The 22,434-nt window shown below is 37.5% G+C and overlaps 1 protein-coding gene across 1 annotated transcript in view; it reads left to right on the top strand.

Moving 5' to 3' along the window:
- The window catches only part of SYNE2 (spectrin repeat containing nuclear envelope protein 2), a 3,814,665-nt gene that overhangs the window by 2,184,898 nt on the left and 1,607,333 nt on the right, over positions 1 to 22,434 (top strand). The window contains exons 67-68 of the mRNA XM_044073561.1: positions 9,712 to 9,858; positions 20,681 to 20,827. Of these exons, the coding sequence (XP_043929496.1) occupies positions 9,712 to 9,858; positions 20,681 to 20,827 (294 nt within the window). The remainder of the gene's footprint in view (positions 1 to 9,711; positions 9,859 to 20,680; positions 20,828 to 22,434) is intronic.

Raw genomic sequence — 22,434 nt, 5'->3', positions numbered from 1 at the left:
TATATATATATATATATATATGGGCCTATGTGAGGTGATCGAGTTTTCAGCAACTTGAAATTCATTTGGTTGGGACCATATGATCGAGTTTCCAAAAACTCGAAAAGCAAAAAAAAAAAAACACAAAAATCTTCCTTTTTCACACACACACACACACATACATGCACACACACACATACGTATACAGATATATAGATACAGATAAATAGATAGATCTATAGATATATACATACACATACACATTCTCTGTGTTGCTTAGGTATGTGACAGAGTTGGATTACAGAGAAGATTATACGAGTTTACAAAGATATGTGCTGCACAGATTGTAACCATAAAGTGTACACAAGTCATCCAGTTGTGATTGAGTTGCATCCTTATCCAGTTTGCACTTTATTGCACATAGAATAGCCTTTGGGAGGTGGATGGATATCAGAATACAACGAGAAAACCCATACAGACATGGAGAGAACTCTAGACTTTGTAGTTTTTAGGCTGACCTGTTACCTCTGAGTCATAATGCCTCTCCAGTTCCTTGAGTTTAGTTTTCATATTTTTCTCTCTGTTTAGCTAGCAGTTTGTTAATGGTTGCATCAGTATCTTTCCTAAAGCACTGTTTTGTTTATGGCATAAGGAAGGTTCATTGAGAAGCTAAGAAATTGTTATATTGCCCTATAGACCAGTATTTAATGGAATAGCCATGCATCCCTTCATTGTCTCTGCAAATTACATTGAGACATCTATCATTATTATGATATCTGCAATTAGTTTGCCATCATTCCTGAAGTTACAGAATGTGACTTGTGTTACTGTTGTCTTCTCTTTTCAAAATAGCTTAGGATATCCTAGGCAGTTGTTTACAAATGAAATACTTCTCATTATATGTAAAATTTGGGCTGTTAATTGGAATGTTTGATTACTTTCCAACTTTTCTAGAATAGAGGCTGTGCTGTTGCATAATCTATGCCTGACCACTCTAATTTTCTGAGATGACGCAAAATTGCCCTTCAAGTTTTGGTGGTCACGTAACTGTGGAACAGTTTTCATACTGTATAACGTTGTGTTACATTTAGCCAGATACAGTGGCTTGTATGTTAACTTCAGTCTTTTACAGAAATGACAAACTGGAAGGAAGGCATTTCTAGCTCTTTGTGTTAAGGATTCAGTTTCTAGTCAGAGTGCAGTTTAGCAGGTCATATTGAAAAGGTTTTATAAGGAGAAGATTTCAAGAGATTTTCTTTCTTCTCGAAAGTATTAAGTCAGATGAGAATAAGTTTTTGGCAGGCCTGTAATGTGTGTATTGAGCACAGTGTCCTGAGCTCAGCATTCTGCTTACACATCTCCCAGGTCCCTGCTTGTAAATGCTTCATCTTGCAAGCCCCTGCTTATACTTATCAAGGGTATGAGAGCTTGTCAGAGATTTGGGATGCATGGCTATGCGTAAAAAGGCCCTTGTGCTTGTTAGTCTAGTAAACACCTATCAACTTATGATGAACACATTCTGTGATCATTGTGTCTACAATGAGCTGAGCATCCTGAGCTCAGCGTTCAGTGTACACATTCTACGATTGTGGTGTCTGCACTGAGCAGAGTGTCCTGATCTCAGCATTCAGTGTACACATTCTAGGATCTTGGTGTCTGCATTGAGCAGAGGGTCCTGAGCTCAGAATTCAGTGTGTACATTCTATGATCTTGGTGTCTGCATTGAGCAGAGAGTCCTGAGCTTAGCATTCAGTGTATACATTCTACAGTCATAGTGTCTGCATTAAGCAGATTGTCCTGAGCTAAACATTCAAAGTACATGTTCTATGGTCATGGGTTCTGCATTGAGCAGAACATCCTGAGCTCAGCATTCAGTGTACGCATTCTACAATCAATAGTGTCTGCATTGAGCAGAACATCCTGAGTTCAGCATTCAGTGTACACATTCTACAATCATAGTGTCTGCATTAAGCAGAGTGTCCTGAGCTAAACATTCAAAGTACATGTTCTATGGTCATGGTTTCTGCATTGAGCAGAACATCCTGAGCTCAGCATTCAGTGTACACATTCTACAGTCATAGTGTCTCTATTAAGCAGAACATCCTGAGCTCAGCATTCAGTGTACACATTCTACAATCATGGCTTCGGCATTGAGCAAAGGGTCCTGAACTATGCATTCAATGTACATGTTCTATGGTCATGGTATCTGCATTGAGCAGAATACCCTGAGCTCAGCATTCAGAGTACACTTTCTACGATCATAGTGTCTGTATTAAGCAGAACATCCTGAGCTCAGCATTCAGTGTACACATTCTACAATCATGGCATCAGCACTTGAACAAAATGCCTGAACTTAGCATTCAATGTACATGTTCTGTGGTCGTGGATCTGCATTGAGCAGAACATCCTGAGCTCAGCATTCAGTGTACACATTCTACAATCATGGTGTCGGCATTGAACAAAGGGTCCTGAACTAAGCATTTAATGTATATGTTCCATGGTCATGGCATCTGCATTGAGCAGAACATCCTGAGATCAGCATTCAGTGTACACATTCTACGATCATAGTGTCTGTATTAAGCAGAACATCCTGAGCTCAGCATTCAGTGTACACATTCTACGATCATTGTGTCTGTGTGTTACTATCTCTATCAGTTTCTCTTTTGAGAAGATTAGTATACTGCTTCTTTCAGCATTATCTAGGATGTCGACAAGCCTTCTGTTCTTATTATGGCATCTGTTTCTGAGTTTTATCAGGTAAGGGGGCACTTTCTGCAGCTTCAGGTTTCCTTTTTCCAGTTTGTCTTTGCAGGTACCAGCTGCTGAATTTGTGTTTGACAGTTTTGTAAAGATAGAGCAAGCAGTGATCAGGAATAAAATGAGCAGCAGCGGTAGACTTCAACATAACAAGATAGTTTCTAATTTGGCTATACTGCTCTTTAGTGGACCTTGGAGGTAGAGCCAGGCATAGCAAACAACAGATGCTCTTTTTCAGGTGAAGGAGAATTTTCCAGTAATTTTGTGAAGTGACTCTGATGATGCCCATTGTTGAATAGGGAGAAAGCGCTTAGTCACTTTTTTGTACGCATCACAATAAAGTCATATCACTTGGTTTTACCACTGGTGTAGTTAATTTTTATTTTATTTTATGGTTAAATTCTGTGAAATTAGTGGCATCTTATACATCTAAATTATTGTGAATATTCTGTTTGCATTCAGTCATTCAAAGTAATGCCATCCTGACAATAAGTGTGTGTGTGTATGTATGTATATATATATATATATATATATATATATATATATATATATATATATATAAATATAAATATATATATATATATATATATATATATATATATATATGGTTTCGCTTCATAATCTCGAATTACTGAAATCCCGAATTTCAGTAACCCGAGACTATAAAGTCGAACCATTCACAAAACTGAAACCCATAATCACGAACATACATACACCATACACCAGACACCACATAACACACACGCCATTCCACCCACAGCACACAAACCACACAACCCTACACTACATATAAGCAGGGGGGCAAGCCCCCCTCCCCCCCCCCATGTGAGGGGCTGTGCCCCTCACACACCCCTACTTATATATACCAGTTCCGAGATCCTAGATAATATAAAAAAAAAAAAAAAAAAAACTCGCACCACGGCATCCTCCACTCTCTCGCACACAAATACACATCACACACACACACACACACACACACACACACACACACACACACACACACACAAACACCAACAAATCCAACACTCACACTTACACCTCCCTACCCTTACCCACACATACAATGCACAAAAACATACACAAACATCTCACTCACCTGCAATTTCAGGCACCATAATATTACATGCAACGTACTGGAAATGCATAAGTGTGGATTTGAGATATTCTAATTTGCTCTTATGCACTTTCGGCATTCTGGTTTTCGGCTTCACAGTCTCGGGTTAATGAAATTCGGGATTTCAGTAGTTCGAGATTATGAAGTGTAACTATGTATACATATATATATATATATATATATATATATATATATATATGTATGTATGTATATATACTCACACATACATACATATATGCATTACAGTAGGAGTCTACCTAAAATGTGGTTCATTGTATATGGCACGGGAGGTAATATGGTAACTGTGAATCTGTATGAATTCTCAGTACATCAGAATGCCTTTATTTACTGCCAGTAAACTGCTGTATCCTTTATGTAGGACATTCAGGATTCTACTGATAAGATAAGCAGCTATGCACTTCACTTGCAGAGCACAGTCAAGATAGCGTTCCAGATGATGCTGTAGTACAGGCGATGGTATGTGATTTCAACACTGGTTACCATCATTAGAAGGATCTGAATGGTTATAAATGAGCTTTCAGTTCACCGAATTCTTAGTTTTCACTTGCACGGACTTTTTTATTAGTTTGTGTCCAGCATGTACAAAAATTGTGCAAAAACCACTTTTAAGGCTCCATTGAAATGTAGTTTGAATTAATACAGAAAAATTCTTTGTATGCTGATATGGAATAGAATTAGGAAATCAGTCTACACCACAGGAGGTATAGGTTTTGAAACAAGTAGGTGCATCCAGAGTAAATCAGATTAAGAAAAATACTCCAAAAACAGACTGCACTAAAGCAGGAAAACAAATAGTGCTATATTAAAAATGTACCATTAGCTATCTTAACAGGCTAACAGTTTCAAAACAAAGAACAGAAGGTGGCAGAGCTCATACTAAAATTGGTGACAGACTACTGAACAACAATGCCGGTCATGAAAGTAGACTTAGTAGAAACTGATCAGCATTAAAAAATTATGGCAAAAGGTTTGTGGCCACAAAAAACTGCTGTATTTATAAATTAAGTGGAAAGAGCTGAGCAGACTAGTGAAGACAAATTCCAATGGTTGCAAACTTGATAATAAATATCCTAAATAGCCAGATGACTCACAGAAAGAAAAGATATATTAGAATAACTGGAAATCCTGGTAATGTTGGCAGTACAAACAAAGAGGAAAATCTGGTGAAATATTTAAGTGAACTATGAAATAAGATGATGTCAAGACATATGGTAATAGAAGAGTGCGCAAATTCCTTTTCGTCCCATTCCTAGAACTAGACTGGTACCGTTCTGCTTTACAACACAGCATGAAAATGGTAATTATGCAAAAAAGTCAAATGACCATATAATTACGTAAAATGTTGTAACAAATATGTGCAGTCAGTGTTGTTCTATTAGCCACCAAAGTGTTTGTTTGACTAAACCTCTGCTGCAGGTCAAAGAACTTTGATTTGTCTGAAGTTACTGGCTTAAATGCATGTTGTGTGTTAAAAAACCATGTCACCAGTCATGTGTTACCTTCCAGAAACAAACTTGCTTAACTTAAACCAACAAGAGATAAAGTAAGAGATGTAAAAGTGTCTGCCATGTGCAATATGCAGAAGTGTGGACTACAAAATGAATTCTGACATAACATCTTTCACTGGCACGTAAACAAATAAGGCAGTAGGGCATGGCCAAAGAGATAATTTTAGGTACGGAACGTGCTTGGATCACATGAATGAAAATGCAGTTTGATTATATTACATGTTAGCTTGATGTATTAAACAAATAAATTGTTGAAACAGATGAGGAAAGTTGTGCCTAATAAAGAATGTAAATATAATGTTCTCTAATCTTGGAATATTAAGTTCATAAAGGGAACATAAGTAGATGGAAATGTTTTACTGAGAGGGTATGTATGTGGATGTTATTATAATGGTCTTTTTGTTGCCTCTGTTTAGGCCAACATACATGGCAACATCAACAAAAGCCATCAGTCGTCACTAAGAATAGTATCCTTTTCTCTCTTTTCGCTATTATAATGAAAGGGAGAACAGCTTCATTTTTTCTTGAAGGGACACTAAGTATTAGCGATCCTGCAGGCCCTGGGAGTTGGAATGAACACTATGGAACATGGACCTACTACATCGTTGTTGTATACATTTGTTGTAGATGATGCTAGCACACTATAACTGACATTCGTCATTTATGGGAAATGTCCCTTTTCCATATTGTTCAATGTTCATGGAGCTGATTATATTAAATAAGGAAGTACAGGGGGAAATGCTTCCTGTGCAAAGGAGTGGGCAACACTTTCTGTGTGGAGGAGGGCTGTGCCCACAACATAAAACATAAGTCTAAATTTTGTGTCAAATTTTTTTTTTTTGTTTTAAACGTAATCAGAACTCAGCTCCTGGTAATTGCAATAATATTGTATAACCAGCTATATTTCCTGTGGAAGAAACTAATCTCATAAAAGTAAGAAAGCTTGTACATTAAATGTTGCTGATGAGGTGGGCTGTGGGTGTTCGTTTTCTTTAATTTTGTCCCCACCTTCAGCATTGGAAGGCCTTTGTCCTTCAATAGTTGGAAAGTTATTTTTATTGTATAGTCCTTAGCTCCCCAATCCATAGTGGCCTGATGGGTGTCTGACCAAAATGGGGTCTGCAGTTCTGGCCTGATGGTGAGTTCTTCCACCCACACATGTACGTGTATACACGCACACACAGAATGTGTGCAGCATTCAGCTGTTAACAGCCCCCATTGTCTAGCAAGATCACACATCATGATTCTTCATGTTGCCTCACTGGAATGCTTCATTTCACAACATACTGGCCCCCTTTCCACCCTAGAACAGACAAGTGAAACTTGGCCTTTTAGTGTTGTCCCCACAACTGGCCCGTCCAATGTCAGAGCAAGTTTACTGAACCTGGCTCACGAGTACTGCTGTCAGGACTCTATTCCTTTGTGCTTTGACATTGGAGATGAAAGATAGATCTGAGATGTGACAGAGCAACAGAGATGAAGGATTAAATTTTAAAAGTGGAAAATAAGATTGAAGATTAATAGAATAGGTGTACAGGAAGAATACTAGTGTAGGAGATACATGGTGAAGGGATTGACGGCTTCAGGCATAAAATGAGCAATGACAAAAGAAAACAGCATATGCAAAAGTAGGTTGATAACAGGTACAAGTTTGGGTGAATAATGTAAACTGATTTACTGGCTGTATATCCAAAAAACTGTAACACAACATCTGAGAAACACCTTTAGGTCTGTCGTGCTCACTTTGGGTGAAAGATTAAAAAGATTTATGACAGTCAGCAAATCTAAGAAGGAGCGTCACTGCTAAGACAACATTAAATGGACTACCTTGATTTTGAAAAGAATGAGAATTCTGATATTTATCATGTTTATATGTGTACTTTCATTGGTTAAACAAGTTGGTGGTCGGGTTTGAACTGATTAGATTAAATAAGGCAATACAGCAACAAAGATTCTTACACATAGGCTGGAAAAGAGGCAAAAGTTCCCGTTTGCAGCTCTGAACTGTACCTGAAAGTAAATATAAAACGAATCAAAACAGAACTCCATGCTGCATCATAAACTTCTGAAGCCTGTACAACATAACAAAGAAAATAACTGTTAAAATGCCAGACCCACAAACCATGTGAAACTGTGATAATATTCCAGGACTTCCATGTTTGTACTCTTGTTATTTATAGATATGGTAAAAGATCCATTGGAAAAATTACATGCTCCTGAAACCAGTGCAAAACACATTGCTAGCTCTTTGTATTTGCTTATTGCTTTCATACTGTGCTGAGACGCAGAGCTGTAGTCAGCTTATTTGGCCCAGAGGTTGAGGAACAAAAAAAAAAAAAAACACAAAAAACAAAAGATCTGTTCTCTAATTTGGTGTCCTTCCCTTCTCTCTTAAGGAGAAATGCCAGGTCCTAATGGTTTATGTCGTAATGCTCTGTGTGACAGCAAAAAAATTAAAAAAATACAAATATAAAATATATAAAAATTTCCAGATCTGTTCTCTGATGTGGTATTCCTTCCCTCCCAAACAGGAGGAGCTGTCTTAATGGCCTCCTTCTATACTGCATGCCTTCATGTTTACTCAAGGAACAAGAAATTGAAAAAAAATGGATCTGCCAATCAAGCCTCGTGACACCTTGCACCTGGGGGGCTGCCTCCTTTGCCTCACCCTAGCTGCATTTCTGCTAGCCTGAGACATGTTTAATTTAAGACAAAATGTGCAGCACTGTTTATTATACCTGTTCATATAACACTTAAAAAGTTGAAGAGTGCTTTCAGTGGGAGACTGCTTGCTGATACTGATCAAAACTGTTTCTTTTTAAAACATAGTCAGACAGTTTTATAGTTAAAAGAGCAAAGCCTGAATTTTTTTTTTACTGAATAAATTTTTATTGATTTTTCAGAAACGTAAACATATATACAGTATATATATGTATATATATATATATATATATATATATATATATATATATATATCAAAGAAATATTTACAAAGTCAAAACTTAAAGTGGAGAAACAATTCCAAAAACAATCATTACAAAACCAACTATTTACATAGGCTGTCTATACTTGAAAAAAACTTTTGTTTTCTTGAATGCATCTTTGAATAAGAATATAATTTATTACAGTCTTCTGTTTCCAGCACTTGATTTACTTTTTGCCAGGCAGTGCTTAAGGAAGTAGGTCGTTCTGTTCTTTCCTTGATTGTTTTCAATTCCAACTGCGAGACTGATAAAACCATGTTCTTGAAATGTTTAAAATTGGGAAGAGTTACCTCTTTACAGTTCTGTGTAATATTTTTCCTTGCAATAGCAAGGAGAGTCCACAAAATTAGAAATTTTTGCCTTGGAACTCAGGACGACACAGGTGTATTCAACAAAACTAGAGATTTTGTAAGTTGGAATCATCAGTGAGCAGTGCCTGTAACAAATAGATAATACTTTCCCAATATTATTTAAGTAAATGGGATTCATAGAACATGTGTTGCCAATTGACTGTTGATAGTGATTTACACCTCCAACATCTGTTTTCTTTATTATATGTTGTTGTTTGTCTTTCGACTTTTCTCGCTAAGGGGTCGCCACAGCAGAACTCTGGTCCGCTAATGATTGGCAGTAGATTTTTACGAAACGCTGAGGTGCCAGCTCGACACCCAAACTTCAACAAAGGCACACCCATTTGCGCACGCATGTCTTCTGAATGCTACCCAACCGTGGGGAGGTCATGCAGACTCCACACAGAAGGCACTCCCAAGCCCAGCCGAGAATCGAATGGGAGAACCTCCTGCTGTGAGGTAACAACGCTACTGTGGTACCACCACGGCTCTGTTTTCTTTATTATATATTAGCTCTAATTTGTGTGGTGTTTAGTATGCTCTACGTATAAATTGGCATCTGAAAAGTTGCAAAGCCAAGAGTGTTGATGAGCAAGTTCAATAAAAAAATAAATAAATAAATAACTTCACTAGACTCAGTCCTCTGCTGATATTCAGAGAAGTGCTTATTAAGTCTTCTCAGAATATTCACAGTCTTTAAGCAGGATCCCTTCTGACAGCAGAAAAAATTGCCTTAATCACACAGACGTAGTAAACTAAACTTGAGAAAGTATACAACCTGCTGTAAAAGGTAAATTTACCAGAAATAATTGAAAATGCGACAGCTCATTTGTTAAAAACTAAAGTTCTTTACCTGCTTTTGCAGGTACGCATTTGTGTTTTGCATCTTGTTCTGTCCTTCAGTGTTTATTTTCGTTAAAATACAGTCTCACAGGTGCTGTGTGGATTTATATTCTGTAGTCACAGAATACTGTATTGAATATTTCTTCTTTACACAGGATATACAGGACTTTGGAGATCATGGAGCAGAAAACATTAAAGACACAGCCACAGAGTCTTCAGCCAAAAAATATGATGAAGGCGAGGGGACAAATCTCATTACAAATGAAACTGCATACAGTGAGGACAGTGTGAGCACTGCAGCAGTGAGTAGCACATTAATTGTCAAGTGGCACACATTGCACATGTTGTATACATATTGTGTACAAATTCCTCTTATTGCTTTTTTCCTCTTTAGCTAATACTAGAGCTTATTAAGACATTTACAGACCATTTTCTTCCAAGTGATCACCTGCTTTCTGAACAGTCAGTCGTTACATTTAGCTGTCTAATGCATGGTGGGTAATTAGCAGCTGGCATTCAGCATTTTGGTCTTTCTGAATAAACATGGATTGCAGTGGCACCCCAGAACATCCATGTTCTTTGGAATAGACATTCATAAGCATTGTTATTTGAGGATTCTTTTCATGTTGTACTTGGTCCCTATTTAAACAAGATTGTTTATACATCTGAAGGTCTAGGAACAGTACAGGACTTTACCTTGCAAGACTTTACTGGTATCATACACGTTTTTCAAATGAGAATGTAATTTAAAAACCATTACCTCCAAGTGAAAGAATAAGATGGTAGGGTTACTTTGATATAATGACTGGGTCCCAGAACTGGCCAATGAAGGACAGTTGCTAATATGCCTAAAAATTCTGTGGTATAGTGGCTATTTATGAATGTCACAGATTTGCAGCATTTATATAAATCAAGAAAAAACAACTACCCTGTAGTCTGTGTTCTGTAAAATGACATGGTTATATGAGCCCTCAGATAATAGCAGTAATGCCGGATATGACTCTGTGCATAATGAATCCCCATCTTCCTCACACGATTCAAACTGTAAAGGCCAGTAGCCTCTGAGATACAAATGACCCACAATGTATGTATAAAAAAGAAAGAAAAAGCTTACCAAAATTATTGTGAGTTATTCAGTCTTGGTCTTGTAGACAGTCATATTAATATTGTAACAGTGAGGATGAACTAAACTGAAATAATATGCTTATGTTCCAATTCAGAGTGTTTTTACAGCTATGTTTTGCAGATGTTGGCAATATGTTTACTAAAAAATTTGACATCTTTCTGACTAGCAGATTACTCCAGAAATTGTATCATGTTGAGATAATACGTCACACAAGTACAATGAGTGGGTGATATTCAAAGTCATGTTTCATAAAATTGGTAAGATTTAATTCTTGAAAGGCTGTTAATCATACATTAAAGTTGATGGGGTTCTTGTAGCCTTTCCATTGTCCTCTGATTGCCTTCAGACATTATTCCAGCCAATAAAGTTCAAAGGCATGTCACTAGAGTCACAATGCATAGTTATGTCAGATTTCACAGTCGAGTTTCAGATAATGTTTATCAGTGAAAGTGAATTTATTTATTTATTTTATTTTACATTTGTTAACCTGGAAAGTCCGACTGGACACACATCTATTTTCAGCAGAGGCCCGGGGAAAAAAGCTCCAATAGCATGTCATAAAGCAATTACACAAGAATATCATACATAGATATAGGTTCCAAAGAAACATAAGTTATGTATAGATTAACAATTCCTTTAGTAAAGTCAGCATACAGAATTCTAGTAGTAGGGTTTATATAGAATATAAAATATAAACCCAAGAAAAAACATTTTTTTTGTCTTTCTAAATTATGAGTACTCTCAATATTTTGTTACAGAAATAACCAGTGATTATTAAGCTTTACAGTGAAAGGAATTAGGGGACCTTTAGTAGAATCCTTGAACATGATATTGGTGCAAATTAACCTGGGGAGTAGCATGAACAGAGCCAATTGTTTGAGAAGTGGGTTCTCGGGAGTTTCTTAAATTGAATAGTGGAGGTTATTTGGTAGGTAGTGAGTTCCAGATTTTGGCAATAGTGCAGGCAAAGAGATTTGCCAGCATCATTTTTGTGTCTGATAACACTTATTAGGTTCTGAGAACTAGATCGTAAGGCTCTGGTAGGAATGTGGGGGTTAATTATATTTTGAAGTGCAGGGTTTTTTCTGAAAGGTAGAAGAGATTATACGCTATTGTGAGTTGATTAAACAGAAATAGTTGAGGTAGCCAATTGAGTTGGTTAAGGGCGAGACAGTGGTGGGATTTGTATGAGGTTTCAGTAGTGAACTTGGCTATTTTGTTATAACAAGATTCCATTTTGTTCAGATCACTCTGGCGGAGATTAGTAAGGATGGGAGAGGCATAGAGAAGGACGGATAAGAGATGAGTTCTTGTAATAGCAGCTTTGGTTTGTTTAGTTATAAAGTGTTTACTGCTATAGAGAAGTCCTAGTTTTTATTAACTTTCTTAATGGTTTGTGCTATATGAATGTCAAATTTGAGGTTATTGTCTATTTCTACACCTAAGAATTTAGTGTGTGCAGCTGGATTGATTTGAATGTTATCTTTTGAGTGAATGGTGAAAGTGTTGTTGAGGGGGGAGCATGAACTGGGCCAAAAATAATTAATTTAGTTTTTGGGGGTTAAGAATAAGTTTTATGTTTGTGAGCCATGTTTCGGCTAGAGTAAAAGTGTTTTGGGTGAGGATTTGCAGTTCCTTTAAGGTGGGGGTGGCACTTATAAGGGTGGTGTCATCTGTGTATTGTACTACTGATGCTGTGAGGAGGAATTGATGTGATTGGTGAATAGAGAGAACAATAGTGGGCCAAGGATGGATCCTTGAGGGACACCTAATGATACTGGTAGCAGGGGGGACAGCTGGTCATGCCATAGGACTGCTTGCTGTCGACCAGATAAATAGCTAGTAAACCATAATATAGTGGAGGGGCTGAGGCTTAGGGTAGATAAAGTTTGGAGAAGAATGTTATGGTCTACCATGTCAAAGGCTTTAGAAAATGGAAGATACAAATAGTCCCTTGTTTCTATTGTGGTTAACTGTATCTGTAAATTATAGTAATGCTGTGGTGGTGCTGTGGGATGGTCTAAAGCCATGCTGAGTTTTGGAGATTAAGTTATTTTATAAGAGGTACCGAAGTAGTTGGGAATGTACAACTCTAATATCTTGGATAGAGGTGAGAGTATTTCAAATGGGCGATAGCTGGTGAGTTCAAAGGAGTTGCCCCCTCTATGCATTGGAATAATGTGTGATGTTTTCCACAGGGTGGGGACTTTGAATTCTGTAAGTGACCTGTGTATGAGGATGGACACGGGATAGGCTATGGCGTCTGCTGCTATCTGAAGGAATTCGGCTTGTAGGGTGTCTGCAGCTAGTGTAGTTGGTTTTTGTTTCTTAAAGAACTTTGAAATAATTTCAGTGGGTACAGGGTGTAGGGAAAAGTTGGTGGTATTGTTTTGAGTAGTTGGGTGGGTTTTGCTAGCACCTGGTATAGGGCTGCAAGTGGTATTGAGGGCATTGGTAAGGGTTTGGACTGTTTTGGTAAAGAACTTGTTAAATTGTGTGGGAATGTTGTCATGGTTGTTTGGTAGTACTGGGGTTGGGGTGGTGGCTTTACCTGGGTGGATTATGCCTTTTATTGTAGCCCAAAATTTCTTAGGGTTGTTGGCATATTTTTCCTGCATGTTTTTGTAGTAGTTACTTTGTCTAGTTTGATTTGTTTTTTGGCTTTGTTTCGAAGTTCTTGGTAGGTTTGCCTCAGATTACTGGTTTTATTCTTTTGATATTGACTCCAGGCCAGATCCCTCTCTTTCATTGTAATCTTAGTATCTTTAGTTAGCCATGAAGCATAGTTAGCTTTTAGTTTTATAGTTCTGGAGAGAACATGACAGTTTAGGATTTGCAGGAAAGTGGAGTTAAAGTACTGTACGGCGTCGTCTAGAGATAGTAGTTTTAGGGGTGTCCAATTACAGCTTTGTAGTGAATTGATGACGTCAGTTGTTTTAAAGGTAATTTTGTTACGTATTACTCTGAGGTTGGGTTGGCTTATGTAATGGGGTCTGTTCTGAATTAGGAAGGTTGGTTGATGATCACTTAGACTGCCAGGTAGACAGCCAGAGTGCCATGCCAGAGTGGGGTCAGATAATAGAATCCAGTCTAAGATGTGTTCGCGTTTTGAGGTTTTGTCTGTTCTGGTTGTGGTGGATATAATTTGGGTAAATCTATGGGGGTTAATGTGGGTAGTTGGAGTGTGGCTAGAGCAGTTCAGCCAGTCAATAGTAAAGTCACCTAATAGTACAGTTTCTTGTGGCATGGAGTTTGAGATCCAGTTTAGCAGGTTTTCCATTATCGTAGTGTTATTGCCTGGTGGAATGTAGCCACCTGCAATAATGATATGTTTATTTGAGTTTAGTTTTAATTCGACAAAGATTAGTTCAACATCTTTGATTTCTTGGGTGTTATAATCAATTTGTTCAATGGTGAGATGATTTTGGAACAATATCGCTACGCCACCTCCCTTTTTCTCTACTCTATCTCTGCGTATTATGTTATAGCCAGGGGCTATAATCTCATTATTATGGTGTTCTGGTTTAAGCCATGTTCTGCTTCTAACATGAATCTGGGCATGGAACATTACCAATGTAAAACATCCATAACAAAATCACCAAACGTCACAGCTGGATTGAGCATAATTAATTTGCTGTCCTATGAGACACCTGGCCAAAAACCAAAAATAAAAGACATAGGGCCAGATTCAATAAAGGCTACACTAAGTGTATACAATATGTATTCAAGAATATCCCTACCACATTTTTGTGCTTTCTAGTCACTCAGAAAGATTACACTAAGTGTACATGTTGTCAACACTTTGTGGTAAACTTTATGAATCCCTGTCAATATTTAAATCTGCAATAATATCAGTAGGAAAACTAAAATTAGGAGGAAGAAGGTGTGAGTTACACCTGTGTTGTCTGTTTACTCAGAACGGTGTACACTTACTGTAGGTGTTATTGAATCCCGGGGATAGAAATTCTACCATCCCCCTTCCCAACTACAATGTAATATGAGTTGAACAACTGTCAAAACATAGCAAATGGAACTCCTAAACTAATCTGAAATCATTTACAAACACTCAGCACAGACCTGTCAGTCTCTAGACTTGCCAAAGCTAGGTACACCCCATTACTATTTACCTAAATAAACAAAGTACTGCATGTAGTAACAGTGTACGTTTCTACAGTCCAAACAATCAGTGCATTACTGATCACATGGCAAATATGTTATTATTCTAGGTGAATTTAACATTAACTGGCCAAAGCCATTGCGATCACAAACTTTAGTCAAACACAAACTTAACATTAATTTATTTGGCTTAAACTAAGTGATACTACAACAATTAGAATAGATAAATGTACAGGAAATCAAAGTGTACTTGACTGGAAATTAACAAGTAACACAAACAACATCACAGAAATAGACATGTTCCTTTACTCAGTACAGAATCCCTACTCAATATACAGAGTTTGTGAGTATACAGAAATGCAGAAAACAATACCGTATACTTATGTCATAACACAACATAATTGAATATGTGTTTAATTCTGTATTAAAACATCGCAGTTGGAATATTACAACACTTTACTCATGTTTGCTAAAGCTAGCCTTAACCAAACCGTATACATTTTTTTCATGAAAAAAAATCTTTCCCCAACAGTTAAATTACTCAAGTCACTTGGATATACTTCATATACATATCCAAATATGCACAATACTAAAACTATTCCGTTACTCAACCCCAACTTTAACCAGCAAACACGTGTGGAAACACTCCCACCTCTAATGCTGAAACCCTGCATATGTTGCCACACATTCACAACACTGAAACTCTTCCATTACCTAGCCCATACTCTAACACTAACTGGGAAACACTTGCACACATAGCCTATCCCTAATTCGTGAACCTTTCAGCATATCAGAAATTGACCTTAACCAAACACATTTATTTATTTATTTGCATTTTGTTTACTGGAAAAGTCCATTGGGCCAAGAGAACCCATTTTCACTGGAGGCCTGAGGAGTAAAGTTCCACAGTACAAGAAATTAACAGTTTGGATTACAAAAAAATTAATTATAAAGAATAAGTGTATACAAAATGTAGAGTAAAAACCCATGAGAGAAATGTGCAAAAGTATAATCTCAACAATAAGTGCAATCTACATGGTATGCTGTCTCCATGTGTTCTATCTACAGTAGTATTATCTCACACAAAAATAAGGTTGGCAAGAAACAGGGTGGCATACATATTATGGGGGGAGGGGGGGGCTGCTTGGTGCAGGTACACGTCCAGCATGAGAATAGGTGGTTGTGAAGGGAAGTTTTAAAACAGGTGGGATTTTGAGTTGTTCTAATGGACAGAGGCAGAGCATTCCAGTTCTTGGCTGTTGAGAATTAATAAAGAAGCTGGCCGAGTGAGAGGTTAGGAGAGAGAGTTTAGTAGTTCTAGCCATTTAAATGACTTAAGTGCAGTGCAGTAATGGGTGGAGTATTTAGAATTGCTTGCAAATTTGGCAATTTTATTGTAGCATGTCTCAAGTTTGAATTTAGAAGAGCTTTAGATATTGGTAAGTAGAGGGCCACCATAGATGAGATAGGGTCAGATTTCATGTGTTGGTGTATAGTAACTCCAAGGAGCTCTGTGTGGTTGATGGCTTCGATTAAAGACTTACTATGAGAATAAATGGTGAACTCAGTTTTATTTAAGGGGGTTGTTTTCTTAGGGGTAAATAGTATGATTTTGGTTTTATTTGGTTTTAGGACTATGTGGTTGTTTTGCACTCAGGATTCAGTGGAGGAGAAGGCCTTTTGAGTTAGGTGAAGTAGATCAGAGATGGAGTTGGCAGAGTAGATAATAGTAGAGTCATCTATGTATTGAATGGCAGATCCTTGAGATAGAAGTGAGTGAAAATGAGTGGAAATTGTTTATGAATATGCTAAATAGGAGAGGTCCAAGTATGCATCCTTGGGGAATACCAGTAGGGGTGTTGAGGAAAGAAGAGATAGAGTTTTGCCATCTAACAGCCTGTTGTCTGTCATTTAAGTAACTATAGAACCAGTTTAGTGTGGGGAGGGAAAGCCCGATCTTAGAGAGTTGGGTGATAAGTAAAGGTATCCCTAACAGTACGTCTGGATTCAACAAACCTCCAGTCACCAAATGCAATATCTGTCAACAAAATGAGCATTCTACAAAATTAACTATATCTGAGTATGTCGATATGTATTTTTATATCTTATTCATTCCTGTGCTATAACTGTTAAAGTGTATAGCTTCAACAAAATCTGTAATATATTTTTAGGTTAGCCTAACTATTTTCGTTCCCTGATACCTGATTATCTGGGAATGAATGAATGAATGAGTGAATGAATGAATGAATAAAAGAGTGAATAAATAAATAAATTTAACTCCAGAAAAAGCTGGTTGTTCTGTACCACCAAATGTGTATATTCATTTAAATCTTCAAAGTTAAAACACCAAGCAGTATACTAAAAGTCCATATATAGCATACCGTAAATTTGTCATAGAGGAATGGTGAGGATGCAGGGAGTAGAGCTGGCTGGCGAAGATGGATGGGTTTAAGTACTTGGGATCAACAGTTCAGAGTAATGGTGAGTGTGGAAGAGAGGTGACGAAGAGACTCCAGGCAGGATGGAGTGGGTGGAGAAGAGTGTGAGGAGTGATTTGTGACAGACGGGTACCAGTAAAAGTGAAACGGAAGGTCTACAGGAGAGTAGTGAGACCAGCTATTTTATATGGGTTAGAGACAGTGGCATTGACAAAAAGACAGGAGTCAGAGCTGGAGGTGGCAGAGTTAAAGATGTTAAGATTTGCAATGGATGTGACAAGGATGGACAAGATAATGAATCAGTATATTATTGGGTCTTCTCAGGTTGGTAGGTTTGGAGACAAAGCCAGAGAGGTGAAATTGCATTGGTTTGGACATGTGCTGAGAAAGGATGCTGAGTATATTGGGAAAAGGATGCTAAGTGTGGAGTTGCCAGGTAAGAGGAAAAGAGGAAGGCCTAAGATAAGATTTATGGATGTGGTGAGAGAAGACATACATGTGGCTGGTGTGACAGAGCAAGATGCGGAGGACAGGAAGAAATGGAAACTGATTGCCCCCTGTTGCAACCCCTAATGGGAACACCTAAAGAAGAAGTAGAAGAAGAAGAAGAAGAACGCACCATAAATTTGTCTATAACTTAAACTTCTGTTTAATTAAATTGCTTATACAGAAAGCAGTCTTATAAAATGCATCTAGTATAAACAGTAAAACACAGAAAATAAGAAAAAATATAGATACAATACAAATGAACTTAGAGTAAAAGGGAAAAAATGATACAGATGGTCTTTTTTTAAAAATAAAATAAAAAAAGTAGGACTTAAAGAAGTTCTTCTTCTGAAGCCATTGTTCTAGAAGATTCCAGCTGTGTAGAGCTGACAGATGGCTGAATGTCAGGTGTCTCAGAATAAATCCCAGGAAGTTCTACCAACCTCCATGCAGGCAGAGCACAAAGACCAAGGTGAGGAATAAGGAACAATTAACTTCTTCAGAAAGGGGGACCAGTTCATGTATGTTTAGGGAGATAACATGAAACCAGAAGTTTAAACATGATCCAGTTAGTTTAAACATGATCCCAAAGTGGATAGGAGGCCACTGTCAGCTGCAGAGCACAGGAGAAGTATTGTGACATGGTAAATTCCAGAAAATGATTAAGCTGCAGTGTGCCATGTTGCAGCTGGTGATGTCAATGTCAGGTAGACCAGGGGAAATGTTAGTTACAGTAATGGAGATGGGGGGGGGGTGCCAAAGAATGAATAAGTGAAGGATCCTCAAGCAGGATCAGATATTTGATCCTGGCAGTGTATCCCAGAAAGAAGCAAGATGACTTGATAACAGCTGAAATCTGGTCCCTGTATATAAGATTAAGGATAACACCAAGATTTTGTAGTTTGGATTCAAATTCTAGCTTATTGACATTATGTATGAAAAGTAATAGAAGTGGTAAAGTAGAACAGTTGCAAAGAGTGACTGACACCCTTTTAAGTCATTCTCGATATGGAAAAGATATTTGTCCTGCAGTCCTGAGGTAAGGAACAGCATCACTACGTATCATCTGCCTGACAATCATACAGTAACCCTTGCCTTCTAGAAAGATCTTCTAAGGGCAGCATAAATATTGTCAGAAGACTGCTTCATGTGGAGCTTCAGACTCCAAAGGGTAAAAATGGGAGACACTAAAGAGTGAAGCAAGCAAAGGCAAGGACATGTAACTAAACAAGACTGAGACAGAACTCCTTGAAATATAATATTTTGTCTAAAATATCTTTGCACTAAAACAGGACCACTAGCTTCACATTAAAGCAAAAGGGCAATATTTATGGTAAATAAAATATGTCTATCTCCGTGTAATGATGTAGCATTAATAAACATGCCCAAACATTATTTTGATGAAATGCATATTTATTCTCATGCAGAAACACTCCTTAGTCAAATCTGTTGTGAGAAAAAAACAAGTAGAAGCGTGACAGAATGCTGCCTTAGCCAGTGGTAAAGAGTGCCAGATGGCTAAACGGTCAGTCTTTTGAAGAGCAAACATTATTAGTCTTACCAGCCTGTCATGGAGGAGGTTATCTTTTGCTATGCAGAGACCTCCATTTTGGATAGGCTCTAGTGCACTGATTATGACTACATTATCCGAACACAACACTATGTGGCATTTCACTTGATAACTGACTAGTCTTTTCTCATGATAAGACTGCCTGCAGTATCCATTATACCCCAGACAAGTAGCCTGCCACCAGCAAGTTATTAGAATAGTACACATAGGTCAGGGAACTAAACCAGCATCCCGTACCCACTTAAAAAACTAAAAATCATAATGATGACCATCTATACTCTTATTATGTTGTTAAACTGAGTACCATGACCCTAGCAGATATCAGCAATATCTCATCTCCTCTACAGTTTAAAATGTCTTTGAAGTTGTATCACTCAAGCAAATGGCGCTGCGTGTGTAACAATCCCATTACCAAGTCTTTTTCATTTACTAACTCTTAATCCATTTATAAGTTACAGACCTTATGAAGTCATACCTATCAGTATAATACCACTGCCGTTGTACTATTCCCATTACTAATTCCCCAGCTCATGCAGTTAAGTCAAACAAATCTCACTAAATTCTCAGACTTTTACTGTAGTAATCTCCTGGTTGTGGGTCTCAAGTGAATTTAACTGCTTGGACAAAATATGCATACACCTTCTCTGCTGTCTGCGTGCTAATATTACTGTGTAGTGTATGTACGTACACTGTAAAACAATACTGAATGTTCTGTTCACATGCACGTTTTACATGCTGTATGCATCATGTTCAGTACATGTGTCTGTGCTTACTGTGCTGTAGATAGTATATGGTATATGTAACATACATGCTGCATATGTCATGTTCAGTAGATGTGTCTGTGCTTACCGTGATGTAGATACTATATGGTATATGTAACATACATGCTGCATATGTCATGTTCAGTAGATGTGTCTGTGCTTACCGTGATGTAGATAGTATATGGTATATGTAACATACATGCTGCATATGTCATGTTCAGTAGATGTGTCTGTGCTTACCGTGATGTAGATAGTATATGGCATATGCAACATAGTGACCACCTGTGAAGTTCATTTAATCCTGTGTATTAAAGTGTATTTTTACTCTTAACTCATTCAAAATTATGTAATGCAAAGCTTTTCTTCCTGATTCTCCCTTGAAAAGAGGCTTTGCCCAATGGGAATTTCCCAGTAAACAAAGACAAATAAATGCATTAAATAAATAAATTATGAAGATAAGAATGTTTCCTTCTGTTGCTCATGCAAGTGTACTTCCCCAAATCCACACACACACACAAGTCCTATCACTATATTATATATGTACATTTGTTATTTGCAAGATCTGCACTTTCCATACAAGTAGAATACTATGTTTAGCTACAGTTTAATGTTTCATTAATTTTGTAGGCTGTTCAGGACTTTGGAGATAAAACACTGGAAAGCATCAAAGATACAGTGACAGATGTGTCAACCTCAGAACATGATGAAGATGTTGGAGCAAGTCTTGTTACAGATGAAGTGGTACACGCAGAGGACAACCTGGTCATTGCAGCAGTAAGTAACAAGCCGATTGTAAGTAACAAGCCGATTGTAAAGAGATAGTAGTAGCACATCATATACATATCGTAACAAATTGCTTGTCTTATGCCTTATTATTAAATTTCTGGACTAGTGTCTTTCCTGTGATCTACTTACAGACTTGCTACCTGCTTTTAATTACTGACTTTTAACTATCTAATGCAGTTTTGCTGTAATGCATGTGGCTTACAATATTTTAGTCATTTTGAATAAATGAGTTTTACAACGCATCATGACATCCATGTTCTTTTGAACCTAGATTCATTTGATGGCAGGCATTTTCTGTGGTTCCATTTCAAGTTCTACTTAATGCATATTTGAACAGACTGTTTGTTTACACATTAGAAGGCGCAAGGCACAGACTACATGCACCCTGAGCAAAGCTGCTGATATGTCTAGAACTTCATCTGTAATAAAATGCATTAAATGGAAACAGAATGTATAGAAATAAAGCATCAAAGTGGAAGACAGCAGTTTTGGGTTACTTTGCTAAAGTGCTACAACCCTCACAAATGGCCAGTGAAACAGTAGTATCCAAACGGATAATAGATCCCCACTTGCTAATTTGCCTAAAAATCCCATAGTGTAGTAGCTACTCACTGTTATCCCAGATTTTCAGTTTTTATTAAAAGCAAGAAAAACAGTTGTGTAGCTTCTAGCCCCCTATGAAACAATTTACTTATATGACTTTGTCATCTTCACCCCCCCCCCCTTTAAGTAACAGCACAGATGTTAGCAATGCCCTCTAAACATAGGAATGTAACAGATGTCCATGTGCCTTACAATAATTACTGTGTAAAGGTCAAAAGACCAAGATCAGTAGCAGTTGCATATATATTACACATACACACACTCACTGCACATATAAGTGTGTGTGTGTGTGTGTGTGTGTGTGTGTGTGTGTGTGTGTGTGTGTGTGTATCTGTGTATATGTATGTACATATGTATGTGTGTATATATATATATATATATATATATATATATATATATATATATATATGTATATATAAACTAGCTTGATAGATATGGGTTCACTCATATGCACTGGCGTTTCCTTTCTGTCAGTAGTTTTCCTGAATGTTACATTTTGTCATCAGGAAAGCTTCTGAAAGAATTGTACGAGATTGCCATTATACATGGATTGAGGAATATGAACTTTTCCCAGGTATAATGTGATCTCACTAGGAGTTGACGCAGTTGTTTGGGATTTGCGAACTTATGTGGACAGTGATCCAATGTTTGCCCAATATATGTCTACTGTTGTAAGAAAGTCCTCCTATATTTCACAGCTTATAAACAAAGGGATTGTGTGTATATCTAGGGATGTCATTGTCCCCCTTTACTTAGCCCTCATTAGGACAATCATTGAATATATCCCCTTTGGCATGTATGTGTTCAGACTCATGCAATAAATGGAACACCCACAGAGATAGCTTACTAAAAGGATTCAAGGTCTAAACAACATATACTACATGGGCCAACTCAAACGCCCTGTACTGTACTTGGTATCCTATAGATTGAAAAGAGGTAACCTGTTTCTGGCATGCAAGGCATCCTCCGACCCATTACTGTTAGATTTACTG

This window comes from Protopterus annectens, chromosome 6.part0 (genome assembly GCF_019279795.1).
Source record: "Protopterus annectens isolate FY-2018-M chromosome 6.part0, PAN1.0, whole genome shotgun sequence".
Taxonomy (NCBI): Eukaryota; Metazoa; Chordata; order Ceratodontiformes; family Protopteridae; genus Protopterus; species Protopterus annectens.
Note: the sequence above shows the minus strand (reverse complement) of the source record. Positions and strands in the feature narration are given on the sequence as shown.